Source organism: Carassius carassius, chromosome 8 (assembly GCF_963082965.1).
Source record: "Carassius carassius chromosome 8, fCarCar2.1, whole genome shotgun sequence".
In the NCBI taxonomy this organism is placed as follows: Eukaryota; Metazoa; Chordata; class Actinopteri; order Cypriniformes; family Cyprinidae; genus Carassius; species Carassius carassius.
The window spans coordinates 9,292,106-9,311,556 of record NC_081762.1 but is presented as its reverse complement, the minus strand read 5'-3'; the positions used below and the strand labels follow the sequence as shown (position 1 = coordinate 9,311,556).

The following is a 19,451-nucleotide window of genomic DNA, read 5'->3' as shown; positions in this document are numbered from 1 at the left end:
CCAGGAACTAGGGACTTTGGCGTGGTACTCGGTGCGTTTCCACCGCAGGAACAAGGAACTTAATAAAGTTCTGGGTAAAAAATGCCCCTCAGAAAGTCCCTACTAGCGAGGTGGTACTTTGTCAAAGTTCTGGAACTATCGGGGGCGGGACTTGGGCACTAAACATGCTGATTGGTTGAGTTCACGCAGCATTGGTTGAGTTCAACCACCATTTATTCGGATCATTTTCAAAATATTACTGTTATTGTGTCATGAAATGTAATTTTAAAAGTATTTCAGGCGAGAATGTAGTTGTTTAAAACTCAAATCTGTGGTTTATTTATAAAGACAGTGCCTATTTAAAAATATGTTTTGCCGATCTCGGAGACGAGAGCTCCACGCGATGAGCGAGAGCTAAGTGATCATCTATCCGCCGAGAAGCAGCCTCACCTCGGCTAAACCTTCTGCTATGTTCCGCTGGCTTTGATGTCTCTTTAGTGGTTAAACATAAAACATAATTAGTTTTGGGTAAATCTAAGAGGTTATCTTTGGTCTGTATTCAATTAATCTATGTTAAAATGAAAAAAAAAAAAAGGCAAATTTATATAATATTTTGTTTCATTGTAATGGCTGTATATATACAGTATATATATATATATATATATATATATATATATATATACATACATATCCCTGAACTAAGTACATTTCTGCAGCTGTTATGTTGTAAATGAAAACGAAAGGAGGCAGTGGTATTTGATATCCTATTTCGTTTTATTGTAAATATACAGAGAGGAAAATTGCAGTAGCCAAGGCGAGCTGACTGAAGTTATCAAGCACGCTGCTGTTTGCAGAATTACCGGATTTGCGTCTCCGCGGACATCACACTCCCGAGTCAAACGCACAAAGTCTGAACTACCGAGGATGCACGTCCAAAATCAGCGTACTTTGTATTGAGAAACATGTGCAGACCTACGTCACCAGTCCATTTGCCTAATCTTCCAGGTACTTTACTCCGCTGTGGAAATGCAGAAAGCAACAAGTCTGGGCGGGGGGAAAGTTCCTGGGAAAAAAGTTCTTGGTACAAATGTTCCGGGTAATCTAGGTGGAAACGCGGGACAAGAGTGGAAAAATCTGCGGTTGATCTTCTTACAATGCCACTGGTCTTAATAAATCTACTGACTACCAAGAGCAGCACAAATTAGCATCTGGATTAAGAATATGGCACAAATACCAGTACTTGACTAGCGCCAATCTTAGTAAATAGTGTTGGGTGATTCACTTAATCTCATCAATTTTGCTCCTAAATGGGAAACTCCTACAAATGCAATATGGTGAGTTGCAAAAATAACTGCCCACTGCACCCCTTTAGTAAATCCAGAACATAGTTTTTTAACGGCAAAAGAGGGTGTGCGCTAGTAAAAGCTCTTAGTAAATCTGGCCCTAAAGGTTTCAGAATACCTCAGAAGAGTTGGTAAGGGTTATATAATTGAAAAGGGGCAGTGTTTCTAAAAAAACTTTGGCCTCCATCCACAGTCCAGCAACATTACTACACTCCAAAACAATGTGCTTCCTACAAAGATCAGTGTAATGCTATATCCTGAAGTGTGACAGCTAAAGATCTGCAGGCATCTTAATAATATCTGTGTTTATGAGTCTAAATAAATATTGCTGCCATCTCCACTTTCTAAAGTCCAAATGGACTTCTTATATATATATATATATATATATATATATATATATATATATAATATATAAAAAGCCGGCAGGACTTGATTTCATTCATCTGGAATTGGTTGGCTCGTTGTTTCTTAATTGCAGCAATCTCAAGTGAGTGACAGGTTGTTGGATGGGAGAGATTACTGCCTTAGTGCTGGTGCACAAATTAGTGAAAAGATTTTGTTGTGAGAGCAAGTTGTTGTTTTTGATTAAAGATTACGAGGGCACATTTATAATAAATGTATTTTAGGTAGATCTCCCGCATGCATTAGAAAGCAGGATTTCCCATATGGGGGATCTTGATGCCCTAGGTGTCCATGGGGGAAATGCTGGGAATTTGTGATAGAAATTATAGAAATGTTAAATGTCAAACTGATCAAAATAAAGGATTCAAAAGATCACAGTTTGGTCTGGTCTAATACACAACAATGAATCATTAAAATCTGTTTTCTCCAACATTTTGAATGGTTAACTATTTGTTTATATAAATGTTTTTATATTCGCTTAACGTCATAAAGTTTGGAATGTTCACTCCGGTCTTAAAATCATATTTATGCTTTTAACAACCTACATTATGCTCATGAAAGGGCATCTTCATGTGGAGCACTTGTGAGTGTAAGAGTAAGGAGCACATCTCTCAAGTTTCAGCAGAAGACATGCAGACACATACAAACACTCAGACACTACGTGTCCTAGATTTAAAAATAACCCCCAGACCATTAATAAAACTCTTTCAGCCATCATCACCTCTGTCAGATGCACACTTGAAATCACATACACATGCATCGGCAAACACACACAGTCTTCAACGATCTTTAAGTGTCTCACACTTCTGCATTCAAACCTGTCCCTCCATTCATCAACACTGTACATACACACAAAGTGTGAAGTTACATGTAACGGATAGGTCTTTGGCTTATGTTCAGACTCCTTCAAATGATACATGAAAACATAACATTGTAAATTATGGAGTAAATAAGACAACCATATTTGTAAAATACATAGAATTAAAATAACTGTGCATAAATATGCATAAAGTCTGGAATATCAAATAAGAAAAAAGATATACCGTAAACAAATGAAGTTCACCTGACTTTCCAGAAAAAAAAGAAAAAGAAAACTTGAATTTTTTTTTTTAAACATTTAAAATGGCAAATATTTGCACAAGAAACTGCATGAATACAGTCTAGGCTTCTTAATTAAGACATAAAAAAAACACTAGTGTCAGATTTTGCCCTTTCAATCTGAAGTTATTTAGGCACCTTGTTAAGAGATTAACAACTGAAATAGCTCATTATATGAAGGGAGAAGATCCACGAAGATCATTTGACAGCCCTGCTAAGTATTCCAACTGCTGTCTATATGACCTTTCATTTGATACTACATTAAAACACATTTATGTGCAATTATGCAAGTGTGAAAGTATGCTGTCATCTTGCATATATTAATCTGTAAGTAAATGTGAGAAGTATCGGTCTATAAATTTGATGAATTTATAGCACTGGGATATCGGCCCTGATCACCAGCAAAAGTGTCCAACTTGCTAATAAAAGCAACTATTAAGCAGAACAAAGGTGTGTGTGTGTGTGTGTGTGTGTGTGTGTGTGTGAGAGAGAGAGAGAGAGAGAGAGAGAGAAAGATCAAGTCCACAATCTGAGACATGTTGACAGGGTGGTGCCAAATAACACACGTTTACACGTCACTCACACATTCAGACTTCTGAATGAGGACCGATTCAAACTTGCATCAACGAGTGAACAGCTGATCCCCAAACATGCTCCCGATTTATTAGCCAAGAACATTTCCTCACAACTTTTCAAAACAAATCTTCACACTGTATCCTACTACCACAATGAGACAGGACATTTTGTTCATCGCTTGGCTTCTACTTCTGCACCATTGCACTGAAGCTCTGGCCATTTTAAAATCCCACTGATCCAAAATCTCACTTCACATACTGTAATTAAACATTAATTTAAGTACTTGCTTCCTTAATAATTAAAATTCTATCATTGTTGCTCATTCTCATGTTGTTCCAAAGTGATGAGAAATTTTTAATAATATATAGGCCACTCTTTTCAATGTCTCTTTCTTTGCAACATATTCCAAGTGTTCTAAAGCCATGTGATGGTTTTGTATGAAAACCAGACCAAATTGTTAGTCAATCACTTAGTTCAGTTCTGTTCAATACATTAAATGTTATTACCATAAATTAAAATTAACTGCACAAAGATTTCCTCCAACTAAATAATTATTATTCATGACAGACTGGTGTATTATAATATTTATATTGCTTTTAGTTAGTTTCTTTTTATTAATTACACCCATGTATGATAATCCATACTTATTTCAAAAAGAAATTGAGTACAACCTTAAGCTTGTGAAAGTGTGTAAAGCAGTTGAGAAAAAATAGGTAGGCCTACCTAGTAACTAATAAGTTTCTCCAGTGTTGGTGCACTCATAAATTGTATATGACAATCAACAACTGAAACAGGATCCAATTGCACGGTTAAAAATCTCAAAACCCATTAATAGATGTCATAGTTCAAAGCTCAAAAGCAATCCAATTAATTATCTAAACCGTAACCCACTGAAAAGAGTCAAGGGTACAGGCAAACATTTGTAAGAATGAAAAACTAAGCCAAACAGAATGATGTTGTAAAAAAAAAAAAAAAAAACTAGCTAGATCACACAGATTAAGGGAACTACAAAGGGTATTAACAGGTCATTAATCACAACAGACAAAGAGCAGGTGTGCATGTTTTATGAAAATAGTCAGCACTTGTGTGACAGAGACGTTTGCTGGCCAAACGGAGAAGTACAGGCTGATGGTAGTTCTTGCGCAACCAATCAAAGCAGCTTAGAAAAGTCAGGAAGATGTTATTTAGCTAGATAAAGGCTAATGAACGGAAACAGACGTGAGACCCAGCTACATGGCCTAAGGTCATCTGCTGAAAAAACCATCTTAAGCTAGTGACCAGTTTCAAGCTGGTCCGATCTGGCCATTAAAGGACCGGCCACCATGTTCCAAAAGCAACCTTAAACTGGGAACGTATTCGTTGCTGGTCCAATAAGGTCTAGCACATGACTCATGAGCATCTTAGACCAGCTACCATGCTCCACAGCATCTTGCAACACAAACTGATAAACACAAATATCAGGTGACGCGAGGCAGATTAACAAATATTTGTGGTGATTAAATTTACTTTCCAAATCTAGTAGTTTTCACGAATTCAGTGACATTCACAAAGTAAATAAAAAGCCAATCTCGGTTATGATTTTAACATTACTATTAACACGAAATTTAAGAGAGATAAGAAAGCTAAGAGAGTTCACTTATCTCTACTACTTGTTTCAATGCTAAAACCATTTCGTGAACATATGATATATTTACTTGTGCCATATAACATTATTTAATATTGAATACATCTGAGATACTAAATCCCTCAACAAACTCTAGAAGAATTGTATATATATGTCAAGGTAAAAGTCAAATTAGTATTCAGTTATTGTTACTACTTTAAGACCATGATAGAATAAAGAGTAGAATATTTATTTCATGACAGGGTGATACTGTAGTAAGTGTGGTATTTTGGTGAAACACCATTAACATAGTAATAACTTTTAAAATTTTATAAGGGCAACAAAGCAGAAAAATAAACTGTTGTACAGTACTTTGGCGTCAAGAGGTTAGATATCCCAAAAAGGAAATCATACATTTGATATAGCAAATCCTAATTATATAGCAAACTATGGCTCTCCATAACAGCAATGTGATTGCATTTGATTCCATAAGTTAAGTATAAAGTATTGTAGCACTTAAATATATTTTATAGACTGCAAGAGCAAATGCTAATTTTTTAAGAATCATATTCCACAGATTTTATATTATTTAAAATGATCACATTTGAAGCAATGTGTGCTGTAATTCTTTTGTATATTTTATTTTTGGTTTAACACATAAATTACTATGTTAGTTAAGTAAATGACAATATGGATATGTAATGAATATCTTGACATAATCCCTTTATTTGAGGGACATAATTCTTCAACACTGTGGCCTTCAGTCAGTATTTTTTTTATATTAATACTGTACAGGTTTTATATATTCTTATGACATACAAGATGTTAAGCTCTTAACATATCCAGGCCTCACTTAAATTCTACACTTTCAAACAAAATCTCTGCCTTTTTTTTTTTTTTTTTTTAAACACTCAAACACCTATATTCCCTCCTCCAAAACCTCCAAAGACAAACATATACAGGTCATGACAACAAAATGGACACATCCAACACCTTGTGGACAAATGTAAAGATACTGGAACAATCTTCAAAACATTACCATAAAGTTTTAAATATAACCCCCATGGGATGTTCCTCTCTTTTATACAATCTTTTTCATAATTTCATTTGGTTGATCCTAACAGAATTCCTAATAGCCTATTTCTCGCCTCTGTGCTCTGCTAAGATTAGCAGCATGACATACAGCTTGCCGCTACAATTATGCATTATGTTATTAATTGCAGTAGTTTTGATGGAGGAATAGGAACAATAATGGAATGAAGGAGGATAAAACTTTTTCAGAACTGCACCCAGTTCCCAGAAGAGGGTTCTTGGCATTGTGCTGAAGTAGGAACAGAGCTGAAAGAAAGAAAGAAAGAAAGAAAGAAAGAAAGAAAGAAAGAAAGAAAGAAAGAAAGAAAGAAAGAAAGAAAGAAAGAAAGATTTAAATGCTTATACTGGTAGTGGTCTAAGACCAGTTTAAATGACAATATTTAGTGACCTGTAGTAATATCTGAATACAGGAACTTCAATGGTCAAGAATCAAGGTCACTAATCACGTTACCTTGCAGAGCTAGAGAAGTCACCCCACAGGTCAGAGCTGGGGTTTGACTGAACCACTGTATTAGAGTTACTGCTGTCCAGTTCTAATAAACATCCTAAAAGTAGAAGAAAGTGAGGTCAAGAAAAAAAACAGAAAAATAAAAGTAGTATGTAATTAAAATTATTTTTGTATGAACAATAATAACTGTAAATAGTTAATTCATTAGGAATAGTTCAACCAAAAATTAAAACTGTCATCCAACAGGTCATCCAAGATGTAGGCTACAGATGAGCTCTTTACTTTATTGGAACAGATTTGGAGAAATTTAGCAAAGCAATGATGATTAATATTTTTTTCTTATAAACACTTTGCAAGTTGTTAATTTGTGGACTGCAGTTGTGTGAACTACTTGTGGATTATTTGTGATGGTTTTTATCAGCTGTTTGGACTTCTGACGGCACCCATTCATTGCTGAGGAACCATTGGTGAGCAAGTGATGCAATGCTGAATTTCTACCTTATCTGTTTCGATAACTCAACTCATTAAATGGAGTAAATGGGTAAATTGTTCCTTTAATAAAAAACACTGTCAGAAACTGTATACTTTACATATTACATGTAAATCTAATCCATGGCATCAAAGAAAAGAGGATGCTTTTGTTTATATTTAACCAGTAATGATGTCAAATGATGTACCTGTTTGCGCTCCTCCTGATGGCTGTACTGTGTTGTGATTGGACGAAGGAGGAGGGGCTATCTTTCCTCCTGGAGGTGGAGGGAGGAGCCCCAAGCCTCCTGAGCTCTGAGGGCGGGGCTTGTCCCTCTTTTTACCTTGCTTGATACAAAGAAATATTTCTCTAATTTAACACAAATGCATGATTATTTATAATATGAGGGCATGACAAATCACTGTATATTCTTATGAAAATGTAGAGATGCAAGAAAGGCCATAATCAGATTTTCTTTAAATCCAATTCCAAAATTAGTTTTTGGCTGTTTTAGTTTCGTTTTACCCCGATATTCAGCGTGATGGTCTGTCCCTCTTTGAAGCCTAGGTCCAGTTTGGGTCCTGAGTCTGCACCCTGAGAACTTTTGATTTCATTCTCCTGTTTTACCCACCTTACAGAAAAAGAAAAGGAAAGATTAAGGAATAAAATAAAATAAATAAAATACTAACTGCACAGTGTACAAAAAACTAAAGGTTCTTTATTGGCATTGATGGTTCCATGAAGAACCTTTAACATCCATAGAAATGTTCCATTCCACAAAAGGTTCTTTACAGCAAAAAAAAAAAAAAATCCCATTTTGTTCCATTTTGTCAATTGTTCTTCACATTCCACACTTCCATGAACTGTTCACTGAAAGGTTCTTTGGGTGGAAAAAAATGGTTCTTCTATGGCATCATTGCAAAAAAAAAAAAAAACTTTTGAAACCTTTTTTTTAAAAGAGTGTACATACTAACATTGCTTATTATGCCCCAAAGAAATTAACTAAAAATATCAGCAGCATCCAAGATGTCACTACAAATACAAAAGCATTTTCAGTCATAAACATTCACAGGAATTTTGAAGGGGACTTACTTGAAATGATCCTGCAGGGAGACATTGAAATCAAAGGCATCACCTCGGTCTCCAAAACCAACACCAATGAATGCACTCCGACCTAAAATACAGGCAGCAAGGATAACGCATGTCTAAACTGTAACACAGAAGTGAAGTATAACTTATCTGCAAGACATTCTATCATGGCAGGGTATCTAAAACAAGGTCATTTTAAATTATACACTAACCATTGTCATCCTGTATTCGGAGAACAAAATAGCGACTGGAATCGCTGACGGTCTCCACAGCAATGCCAGGATATTCATTTATCGGCGCTTGAGCAAACAGCTCACCTGAGGACAATCATAGAAAAAGGACAACTAGGAGCTTCTTTTGCTGCACAGATGTCTCTGAGAGTCATCCAATCAAACATTTGGGTCATTTTTTTTTTTTCTAACCTGAGACTTTGTCCTCCAATTTTATATAAGCCACCTTCCCCTTTGCTGTAATGCGCAAACGGCCTGTCCAGTCAGGAGTGTCTAGCTTCCAGTCAGCCGCCCTGCCATTATCACAGCAGACATGTCATTTCAGGTCCATCAAATGAAAATGGTATTCACAGGTTTTTTTTTAAATGGAAATATATTTTGGATGACCTTAACAACAAAAATAATACAAATTATTTTCTGGTTTAGTGAAACACTCTTTAAAAGTGATTAACTGTCACATAATTAATTTGAATATTCATCCTACCCGTTTTCCAAAATATGTAATTGATCTTACTGTAAATGATTCATGCAGACTTCTTTTTTTAATTCTAATCTTGTAGTTTGAATTAAAATGGCATAACTGGAAAGGGATTTAATGGTTTCTATTCCCACCGCCTTCTGGTGATTTTCACCTGAAGACACGATCCAGAAAATGACTGGTGAAAATAACCAGAAGACAGTGGGAACAGAAGACATTTAACATCTTTCAACAGTTTATGGCAAATCCAGCAATATAATTTACATTTTCAGAACTGACACAAGCCTTCAAGCTGCTCATGAAGGAATACAAGTGGGATTTCTCCTCTAAATCTGTGCCAGTGAAGTATCACATTCTCTGTGGGCAAGAGTTTTTAGGACTAATTATACACTACATAAACTGGACCACATATACGACCCTGAAACCACACATTTCACACCAACACATTAACACAACAACATATTGTACAACCAGAATAATACTACAAACCAAATGAGATATGCTCTATGCACTTCAACTGCATGAAAATAACATGAAAGTGTCATTAAATATGTATCTGCTTATTCTACACCTCTTCCTATTAGTCGTGAGCTCGCAAACACACAAATCATCTGACATCACAAGATATTTTTCTTTCTATCGTGTTTAAACCAATAACAAAACACTGACTGTGTGACATAAATGCTTTATTTATTATCAAATAAAGTTCGTAATAGCAGTGTGGTGCTGATACAGCCGCGGCAAAATGACAGAACAGACACCAGCCAAGGGCTCAGGCCCGCACATCCTATAATTCACCTGTATCCGCGATTCGACGCCCGCGGCGGGATGCGATAAACATTTACATCTGGTTTCACGCACAAAATCGACTCGTATTCCACCTCGGACGCCATCTTGAACTGATTCCAATGGATGGGAGTAATATTTCTGTCTTCATCCAATTTGTTATTGCGGGCCAGCCGCTTCTACGGACACCGGAGCGTCAGTGACGTCAGCGATGCCTCAGGCACGCGCTTGAGAATCACGCATCACGCGTCGTCAGATCTGCGGATGTATGGATCGACTCGTTGTTATGGAAACCAGGCTCGGTGCATTAGCCACCATGATGTTGGGATTAGCGGATTTCTCATCGCCTGTTCGTGTCCCCCAAGTAGAAGATTTGACGAACCCTTTAAATTCATAATTTATGTATAATTCGTTTGTTGTCTCTTATTTATTGTCGAAGGGCTTTAATGAAAAGCAAAAACAAATTCTGGCAGGTTTGTTTACCCTTGTGGGTTTCCACAAAGCCACGCCTGTTCATAAATATTCACTAACCAGCTGGCTAACCGCCCCTCCCATCTCATGAATATTTAGTAAGAGGCTTGGGCTGCGTTCGTCTTTTGACAGGTAGCCGTAAACGGAAGCGGAAATTTCCGCTAGGATCTAGAAAAGCCTATCATCGTTTCTCCCGTTCATTCTCCCATAAGGTTGGTATATTAAAAACATTTATGTATATTTTTGTATCCATAAGTCAGAAATGTTGTCTTCGAGCTGACAATAGGAGAGATGCTCTATGTAACGTTAAACCTTTAACGTTAGCTAAGGCGCAGTATATGGTCATGCATTATTATTCTGCTGTTTTTAAGGCGATGGCTCTTCATTCACCAAAATCAGCTTTTGCAGGTGTCAAATTACAGTCAGGGCACGATCAGACCTGTATGATGCGACATTGTCGCTGTTTATTGTATATGACAGCTCACTAGTGCTATATCTTCATGTTTGTTATAGTGATTGTGATCATATAATGCTTTCAAGCACACATTGAAAGGTGTTTGGTGTCTGCAGCATTGGTAAGATGTCTATCTGCACTACTGCTAAATAAATCAATCAACATTTGCCAAATATTCACAGCTCAGGCTGGATTTGCTGCTGAAAATAGCATAAAATCAGAGAGGTATTTTGATGGCAGGATGATGCTGTTTGAAAAGATGTTGGCTGTTGATTTTACAAGATATAAGATGCTGTTGTAAATACAAGATAGTATCATATATATATATATATATATATATATATATATATATTTTTTTTTTTTTTTTTTAACAAACCTTGTGAGAATGTTTGGGTGAACTCTTTTTTTAAAACAGCTGGATATTACAGCGTTTTTTCTCGTATTTAAGATCTATAGGTCATAAAGGTACCATAGGGAGAAGCTCATGGACTGAAGTGCATGTCAGCAATTTGAGAAACTCGGTCAACAGCCATTCCTACATCCTTTATTTAGCAGGTAAGTGGAGAAAAATAAATAAATTAATGGCTTTGCATATCCTTTTAATTTTGTTCACGTGTGTGTTTAATTAATAACTTATTCATAATAGCAGGTGTACAACTAAAATTATTTTTAAAAAGTACTATAATAAAATAAAAATTTGCTGAAATAAAATATTTTTTAAAAAGCTTATTTTGTGTCATCTTCACTTTGATAGACTAAAATAATTCAAACTAAAACAGAAATAAAATATTGTAATAAAATCAATAATACAAATGACAAAAGAATGACAAATGACTGCAAAATTGCCTAAATTAAAATTAATGTTAAATTGAAATTAAAATGAAAATAAAATCTTAAAAGCTAATTCAAATGTTAAGATATATTACAATTGTATAAATATCCTGAAATAAGACTGCTCTGAAATATACCTTCTATTATGAATTGAGTAAATAACAGAAACAATAGTGCCTTATGTCATATTATAAAGCCTCTGTTTCCTAATTATCAAAGTTATCTAACAAAAATTATGAAATGTGTTATAAAATAAGCTGTTTTATTTAAGAGCATATTTGTTGTACAATATAATGTGCATTTTAGTTTTGTGCAAGTTTTTCAAAAAATGGCTTTCTTAAAAAGGTCTAGGACAAAACCACCATCATGACTCACTCAATGCTGCGGCGGCAACTGAAAAATCTGGTCCAGAATTTCTCTGAGGCAGAGGTCAAGGTAAGTTTCACTTGCTTTTTTATTCCACATTTTATCTCTCTTTACTTTCAAGGTGACACAGATGCAGTACTTTTTCACTTATATTTATCAGATTTATTCAGCCATATACTGCCTATTATGTTTTTAAAACTTGTATATAAAACAGCATGGACAATAAACATTTCTTACAGTTGTTTTCTACATTTTGGTCACCTGACCTTATGTTCTTTTTGCATAGTAAATTGTGGAATCCACTGTAAATACATTTTATGATGTACATTTTATCTATGTTTATGAAACTCTTATCAATGAAATAAAGGGTATATATATATATATATATAGTGAACTGTTGTGTTCATTGTATATAGAGTGCATATATAGCCTAGTGTAACTTTAGTTGTTGGATACGTGGTGTAGGTTCGAGAAGCGACTTCTAATGACCCCTGGGGGCCATCAAGCTCCCAGATGGCCGACATCTCGGATCTAACCTACAATGTGGTGGCCTGTAACGAGATTGTGGGCATGCTCTGGAAGCGTCTCAATGATGACAAGAATTGGAGGCACGTGTACAAGGTGAGTGAAGGAGAGCGCTGAAGAGAACACTCTCCAGGTTTAAGGAACCAGATTCTTTGCTTGCTCAGACTGTTTGAATATTTATAGCAAGTGATCGTTCTGTGACTGTTACACAGCTGATCATGTTTCGTGATCAGTGGCTGGCTTTTTACTGTCAGCAGGTCCATTGTTGCAGCCGCTGCGGTGTTTGGTTATGTGCAGGCAGGATTTTCCATTCAGCTTCGCTGCCATGATGTTTCTTCCTCTGTTGTTTACTTATGGCTTTTGTTGAGAGAAAGGTGTAGAAAGAGAGATTTAGTTATGCTTTATATTTATTCATGTTTGCTAGTGACATATCACGTAGAATGGCATGGCCCAAAACACCTTAATAACACCCTTTAATATTTGTTATTATTAATATTTAAAACTAGAATAATAAAACATAATTTAGATAATATAAGTGGTAAAATGGCATTACCAGGCCAGTAAGTTTAGAAAAATAAGATGCATTTAACAAGGATGCATTAAATTGATCTGAAGTCACAGTAAAGACTTGTATTTTTCTAATGAATTCTGTGCTTTTAAACTTAAAAGAATGCTGGATAAACCACATCATGGTTTCTTGATCAGCAAATCATCAAATGATTTCTGATCAATAATGTGACACGGAGGACTGGATGCTGAAAATTATTAATTATTAATATTAATTTTAAAATATATTAAAATTGAAAACAGATATTTTAAGTTGGTGTTTTTGATCATTCTGTGTTTTTGACTTCTCTCAAAAACGTAAAAAAACAACAACAATGAGCCCAAACTTCTATCTATTAAGAATTGTCAGTACACCTGATAGATCATGTTTCCTTTTGTTCTTCTTCCACAGTCTTTAACTCTTCTTGAATATCTGTTGAAAACGGGTTCTGACCGCATCCCTCAACAGTGTGAGGAGAACATTCACATTATCAAGGCCCTAACAGAATTTCGCTTCACAGACAAGGATGGAAAGGACCAGGTACTGCGAAATACTTGATTGTTCTAAACTCATTACATCAATAATGGCAGATTGTCACTAATGGATTTACACTTTTGTAGGGAGTGAATGTGAGAGAAAAGGCTAAGATAGTGTTGGTGCTGATTGAGGATGAGGAAAAGCGGAAAGAGGAGAGAGATTTTGCTTTGAAGACAAAAGACAAGCTGACAAAGACTCCCAATGGTAAGACTCACAAACCAAGAGCATTACAGAAAACAGACAAGGAGCTTTGTTTACGACTTCTTACACACCTATTGTCTTGCATACAGTGAACGTTCACATAATATTACAATTCATTTCAGTGTCCATTTTACATGTTAAATATAATTAAAGAGGCAGTGGACCCAAAAATGAAAATTCAGTCATGAATTGCTCATTTTTGTCAAGACTGTTCCATATAACATAAGTGGGTACTTGTGAAGAGGAAACCTCTTAAAAGGACACAAGAAGCACCATGAATATAACACACACAACTTGTATTCACCATGAACAAGTTATATGAACTATAATAACCTCCCACGTCTATTGTATTTCTTTTTTTGTAACCTTTTTTTTTTCAAAAGAAGCCTTATATGCTTTTTATTTTAATAAAAATACAGTAAAAGCTGAAATATTGTGAAATATTACTACAATTTAAAGTAGTAGCTTTCTACTTGAATATATCTTAAAATGTAATTTAATGTAATGTAATTTATTGCTGTGATGGCAAAGCTATCCTGCAAATATTTTTGTGGAAACTGTCAGACAATTTTTTCAGAATTCTCTGGTGAATCGAAATAAGAACAGTATTTATTTGAAATAGAAGTATTTTGTAACACCTTAAATGTCTTTATCGTTTTAAAGCAATGTTTTTTCAATATTTTTAATTTCACACCACAAACTTTTGAATTGTAGTGTTCTTTTTTTTTACTTATTAATTTTTGCTCTCTAAGCATCCTCCGCTATTGGACCAGAAAAAGAAAAGCCAGAGATCCCGCCATATACAGGGCTGCCCTCCCTGGACAACATCCCATCAGTGGCCGACCTGACCGCCGCTATGGCCAAGAAGAAGGAGGAGCAGAAACGTCTGGAGGCCGAGAGGAAAGAGGCAGAGAGACGGGTGAGACAGACTTATCAAGTACTCAGAGAAACTTAATTAGAGTAATATTGAGTAAGATCATATTATCTGACCATTATTCGACTTTCCAAGCTGATATAATGGAAATTTATGGATTCAGGCAAAGGAGGGTGACACAGAGCCAGATCTTTGGGAAAAAGCAGCACCTCCGTCCAGCTCTGATCCCTGGGGAGCCCCATCTGAAGCATCCAACGAATCCGCTCCTGCTACCAACGACCCCTGGGGGGCACCGTCTGCTGAGGTGAAGGAATCCTATCAAGCTACCAATGATCCTTGGGGTGGATCTGCTGATGGGACAAACGGATCCGCACCTGCATCCAGTGATCCATGGGGAGCATCTGCCAGTACCAAGAATGATTCTCCACCTGCTTCCAGTGATCCTTGGGGAGGATCTTCGAATGCAGAAAAAAGTTCTCCACCTGCTGCCAGTGACCCATGGGGCAACTCTGCTGGATTTTCAGAGGATAAAGCCCCGTCAGCAAACGATCCTTGGGGGGCCCCATCTGAAACGGCGAAAGACTCTGATGCAGCCGTGTCAGATCCTTGGGGGGCACCTGCGGATAGTGTGCAGGATTCAGCACCTGCAGCCTCTGACCCCTGGGGGGCACCATTAGAAGCATCATCAGCTACATCTGATCCATTTGGTGATGGTTCAAAAGCAGATAATGACCCTTGGGGCACAGCAGGTAAGAGAGTGACTGGACTGAAGAACCAGGACAGTGCAACACACCTCAGTGTTCACTAATAAGAAGCTTTTTATTGTCTGACTGAGAATTACATCAACATTGGTGAAGTTAACCAGTCATGCAAAAGTTGGGTCAGTAAGATTTTTAAAAAGATTTTATTTTTATTTAGCAAAAAGGTCAATTATTTTGATTAAAATAATTGACAAAATTATAAAAATGCATCTTGGTGACTTACCATTATGAAATCCTACTGACCAAAATCTTTTGAATGGTAGTGTAAATATAGATAGCAGCTTGAATGAAACATCATTTGAGATGGCATCATTGTCAAAAACTTTATTTTCACACTTGCTGTCTAATCATTGTATTACTTATTCCCAGCTTCTTCACCCCCTACTGCAAATGACCCCTGGGGTGCCCCATCAGCTCCAACTGGTGACCCTTTCGGTGATGAAGGCAGATCAGATCCATGGGGTGCTTCCTCTGAGAACGGTAGGGTACATCGGGGCTAAAGGCACACCTTAAGAAATAATGTGTTATTCACTGTGCTTAAAATGATTAATTGCAGATAAAATATATACGCTTGTATCAAGTTAATACTTGTTCAAAACAATCACTTGAGCAGAGTTTGTACTACTTTCTGCTTATTTTGAAAAATAAAGGAATTAATTGTTGTTCAATAAATATATTGTCATTAAAATATGTTCATATAAACATATATTTAAAATACAGAAACAGTAGTACAAGTACAACAAATTTGTATTTTGTTATATGATATGATTAATATCATATTTTTAAATATGATTTCATTCTAAACATGGTGATTATCTCTAATATGGACACCCAACATAATATATGATATTTACCATCTGAATCTAACAATGTCATGTCAACAAATGAAAAAGTCAGCCATCAATTAATTATCATGTTAATTACTGTGCCTTTAGCCTCAACAGCAGGGGCACTTTTTACCCCAAATACCATATTTTTACATATTCTTTTGTTTTTTAAAAACTGTTGCTATAATTATCTTAAACAAAACTGAAAATCGTTAAGAAAAGACCTTTTGTCTCAAAAAATGCATTAATTTGAGCAATTCTCATTTGCTATTTAAATCTACAACATTTTAAAAAAATCACGATCACATCAAGAATCAGCCAAATATACACATGCATCTTAAAAAGTGGATTTTTTAGAAAGTGCTTTGTAAAGTTAATTTATTTAAAAAAAATTTTACACGTTTTTGTGCTATCTAGTGGTTTAGAGGAAAATAGTATCAAAGGCGCCCTTAGCCCCGTTGTACCCTACTATTGAAACAGGTTTTCCAAACATTTTCTATTTGTTTCCGCAGTCTCAAATCTTATTTTTCCTGGTGAGTTTTGAACTAGTCTTAGTCTTAAGCTTATTAGTGTAACAAACCAGCTGAAATGGCAGGAACTTTCTCAAAATCTCAAGCTCCAATCTTATCTACTTGCTGAGATTTTACAAAGTCTGCAGTGTTCATATCTTTGAATCTATTGAAGAGTGTATTTGAAACCCTTATAAACAAGATATCTTTCTATGTTAAAAATTCCTCTTTGAGCTCTATCCCATTTCAGATTTCACATCTAGCACTTAAAATAGAGACAAAAACTGTTCTTTTGTTCTAATTTTGTCTAATTTTGTTCTGTAGTGTTTTCTACATTTAATATTTTATCTTTTATAATTTTTGATTAACGTTTTTGTTTTATTTCTTCATTTATTTTAAAAAAAAATTTATACTAATAAACAGTTAACACTGCCTTGCAAAAGTTTGGGGTTGGTATTTTTATTTATTTATTTATTTATAACCTGTATTATTACACATCATATGTATTATGAAATATTATTACAATTTAAGATAAATGTTTAAAATTGTTATGTATGTATCTATGCATGTATGTAAATGTACAGTATAAATATATATATATAAAAAATTGGATTTATTACCCCTAGATTAAATGTCACATGATCCTTCAGAAATCCTTCTAATAGGCTGATTTGGTGCTTAATAACATTATTATGAATGCTGAAAACAGTTGTGCTGCCTAATATTTTTCTGGAAACCATTTTTTTTATTCTTTTATGAATAGAGAGTTTAAAAGAACAGCAGTTATCTTAAATAAAAAATCTTTTGTAACATTATAAATGTCTTTACTGTGACTTTAAATGAATTTACTGCATCCTTGCTGAATACAAGTGTTCTTATAGAAAAAATATTACTGACTTCAGACTTTTTTTCAAAAGTAAGGCTAATTCAAGTACTTTTCCCTTTTTTTCAAAAGATTTTTAATCAAAGTTTTTTGTTTTTTGTTGTTTTTTACTATCGATAGGTGACACTGCTACAAAACCTGCTGAGGAGACCAAAAAGCCGGGGTCGTTCCTTGGAGAAGGTGCTTCATTGGTGGACTTGGACTCTCTTATGTCAGTCAAGCCCAAACCTAAACAGCCCCCTCTCAATACCATCCCCATCCAAAAAGCCCCGGGTAAGGAGGGCTGAGAGAGAAAGAGAGAGAAGACATTGACAATAAGAGCAACTGAGAGAGAGAGAGAGAGAGAGAGAGAGAGAGAGATGCACTGTATAGTATCTGTTTATTTTTGAGTGTTTGTGATGCAGTGTTTTTCAGGCCTAGAGTACATATAGTCATGTGAAACATAACCTGTACGTAGTTGATGTAGATCCCATCTCATCCTTCTTTATCCCTGCTTCTATATGCTATCCACTTCCCTTCTCCCTTCATCCCCATCACCCATCATCCCTTTTTGTTTGCAATTTCAACTGTCATTCTTCCCAGGATTTTTGCCAGCCGCAGGCATGACCGGGCCATTGGGCGGCAGCGTGTCCAATGCAAGTGGTTCAACAGCACAGCCTTCAAACCCAAATTATTTTGGTTTTAACTCCATGTCACCTTGTTCCAGTGGCCTGTCAACCCTAAACACAGCATTCAGTGTGCCTGCCGCCCATATGGCGTCTCCAAGCCAGAATACAAGCCTTTCAGCTTTGACCATGTCCAACATGGGATTTTCCATGCCTAACACTAGAATGCTTCAACCCAGCACTGCAGGCACTCTTATTGGTGAGTTATCTGTTATGTCCCTCACAGGACCGGCTACCCAACAAGTTCCAGTTCTTCAGCGACCTCCATTGCTTTGGGGCACTGGAACTGGGGCGACTGGGAAAGGCAATAGCATTTTTTGAGTTCTCCATTCAGCATCCATTGATCCCTAGCCTTCTCCTTTCCCCATCCACTTCATCAATCCTAGCTGATTATGTGTGTGTATAAGTGTGTGCAAATATTTAAATATTAATGAGCAACAATATACTGTAAGTATATAAAACAATATACTTTGTTTTTTTTTTGGGGGGGGGGGGGGGGCATGCATACCCAACCTTTCCAATATGATGGCCTGAGAAATTGAAGCAGGAGATGTTTTAGAATACATAAAGGTGTCGTTCTTAAACGTATTAGGAAAGCTGTCATACTGTATCTACTAGAGCAGATTTTGGATATACACTGCTGTTCAAAAGATTGGGGTCAGTATTATACATATTATACTTTTGTTCAGCAAGGATGCATTTAATTGATCAAAAGTGACCGTAAAGACTTTTACATTGATGCAAAAGATTCCTTCAAATAAATATTAATAAAATACTCTATTTCATTTCAAATGAATGTTGTAGTTTTCTTGCTGTTCAAAGAAAACTAAATATTAAAAACAAAAATATTAAGCAGCACATCTGTTTTCAACATTATTTTTATGAAATAAATGCAGCCTTGGTGAGTCCCCAAAAAGATCTTTGAGCAGTAGTGTATACTTCTCTGATAACATTCCTGGATAAACAAGTGAAAGAATTCCTGGATTCTTTTCTGGAAAAAAGAGTGAACAATCAGACGTTTATTCCCAAACCTACCTGAGTATCCAAGGAAGCCTCCAAGTAAGAGACGCAGATGTACTTTGGCATTTAATTTGTATTACCAGCATTGAATAGATTTGTTTTTGTTGTTGTTGTTGTTTTATTTGCTTTCTATTGCATCAGTGTCCATAAACGTTTCCGTAAGCGTATAACACATGGAATTAGGCATACTGGAAAATCTAAATGTGGCTTGTAGTGATTAATATGATAAGAGAAAAACATTTTTAATGCATTAGTTGGTTATGTCATGTGAAGAGGTATGGGATGAATGAAAATTTTGAGGGTCTTAATACTTGACGACCACATTGCTTTTTACTTATTTATTGATTGTTTTTAAATGTTTGAATATGTTGTTTGGTTTGGAATGGG

At 35.7% G+C, this 19,451-nt stretch overlaps 2 protein-coding genes across 3 annotated transcripts; one reads left to right on the top strand and one right to left on the bottom strand.

Moving 5' to 3' along the window:
• Window positions 1–6,166: 6,166 nt before the first annotated feature.
• On the bottom strand, window positions 6,167–9,919 carry LOC132145187 (adaptin ear-binding coat-associated protein 1-like). Its single transcript, XM_059555996.1, has 8 exons — window positions 9,606–9,919; window positions 8,522–8,622; window positions 8,312–8,416; window positions 8,103–8,184; window positions 7,536–7,641; window positions 7,219–7,357; window positions 6,545–6,638; window positions 6,167–6,339 (listed from the first exon to the last, which is right to left on the bottom strand). Exons 1-8 carry the CDS (start codon window positions 9,698–9,700, stop codon window positions 6,279–6,281), a joined length of 783 nt encoding a protein of 260 aa, XP_059411979.1. The 5' UTR covers window positions 9,701–9,919; the 3' UTR covers window positions 6,167–6,278.
• A 222-nt stretch (window positions 9,920–10,141) lies between these two features.
• Window positions 10,142–18,733, top strand: LOC132145185 (epsin-1-like). 2 transcript variants are annotated; one of them, XM_059555992.1, is made up of 11 exons: window positions 10,142–10,276; window positions 10,967–11,073; window positions 11,695–11,784; window positions 12,181–12,336; window positions 13,199–13,327; window positions 13,408–13,528; window positions 14,278–14,444; window positions 14,563–15,148; window positions 15,530–15,640; window positions 17,500–17,652; window positions 17,962–18,733. In XM_059555992.1, exons 3-11 carry the CDS (start codon window positions 11,716–11,718, stop codon window positions 18,363–18,365), a joined length of 1,896 nt encoding a protein of 631 aa, XP_059411975.1. In that variant the 5' UTR covers window positions 10,142–10,276; window positions 10,967–11,073; window positions 11,695–11,715; the 3' UTR covers window positions 18,366–18,733. The 2 variants fall into 2 exon arrangements, with proteins under 2 accessions (XP_059411975.1, XP_059411976.1); XM_059555993.1 differs by having other exon boundaries at window positions 17,500–18,105.
• Window positions 18,734–19,451: the final 718 nt, after the last annotated feature.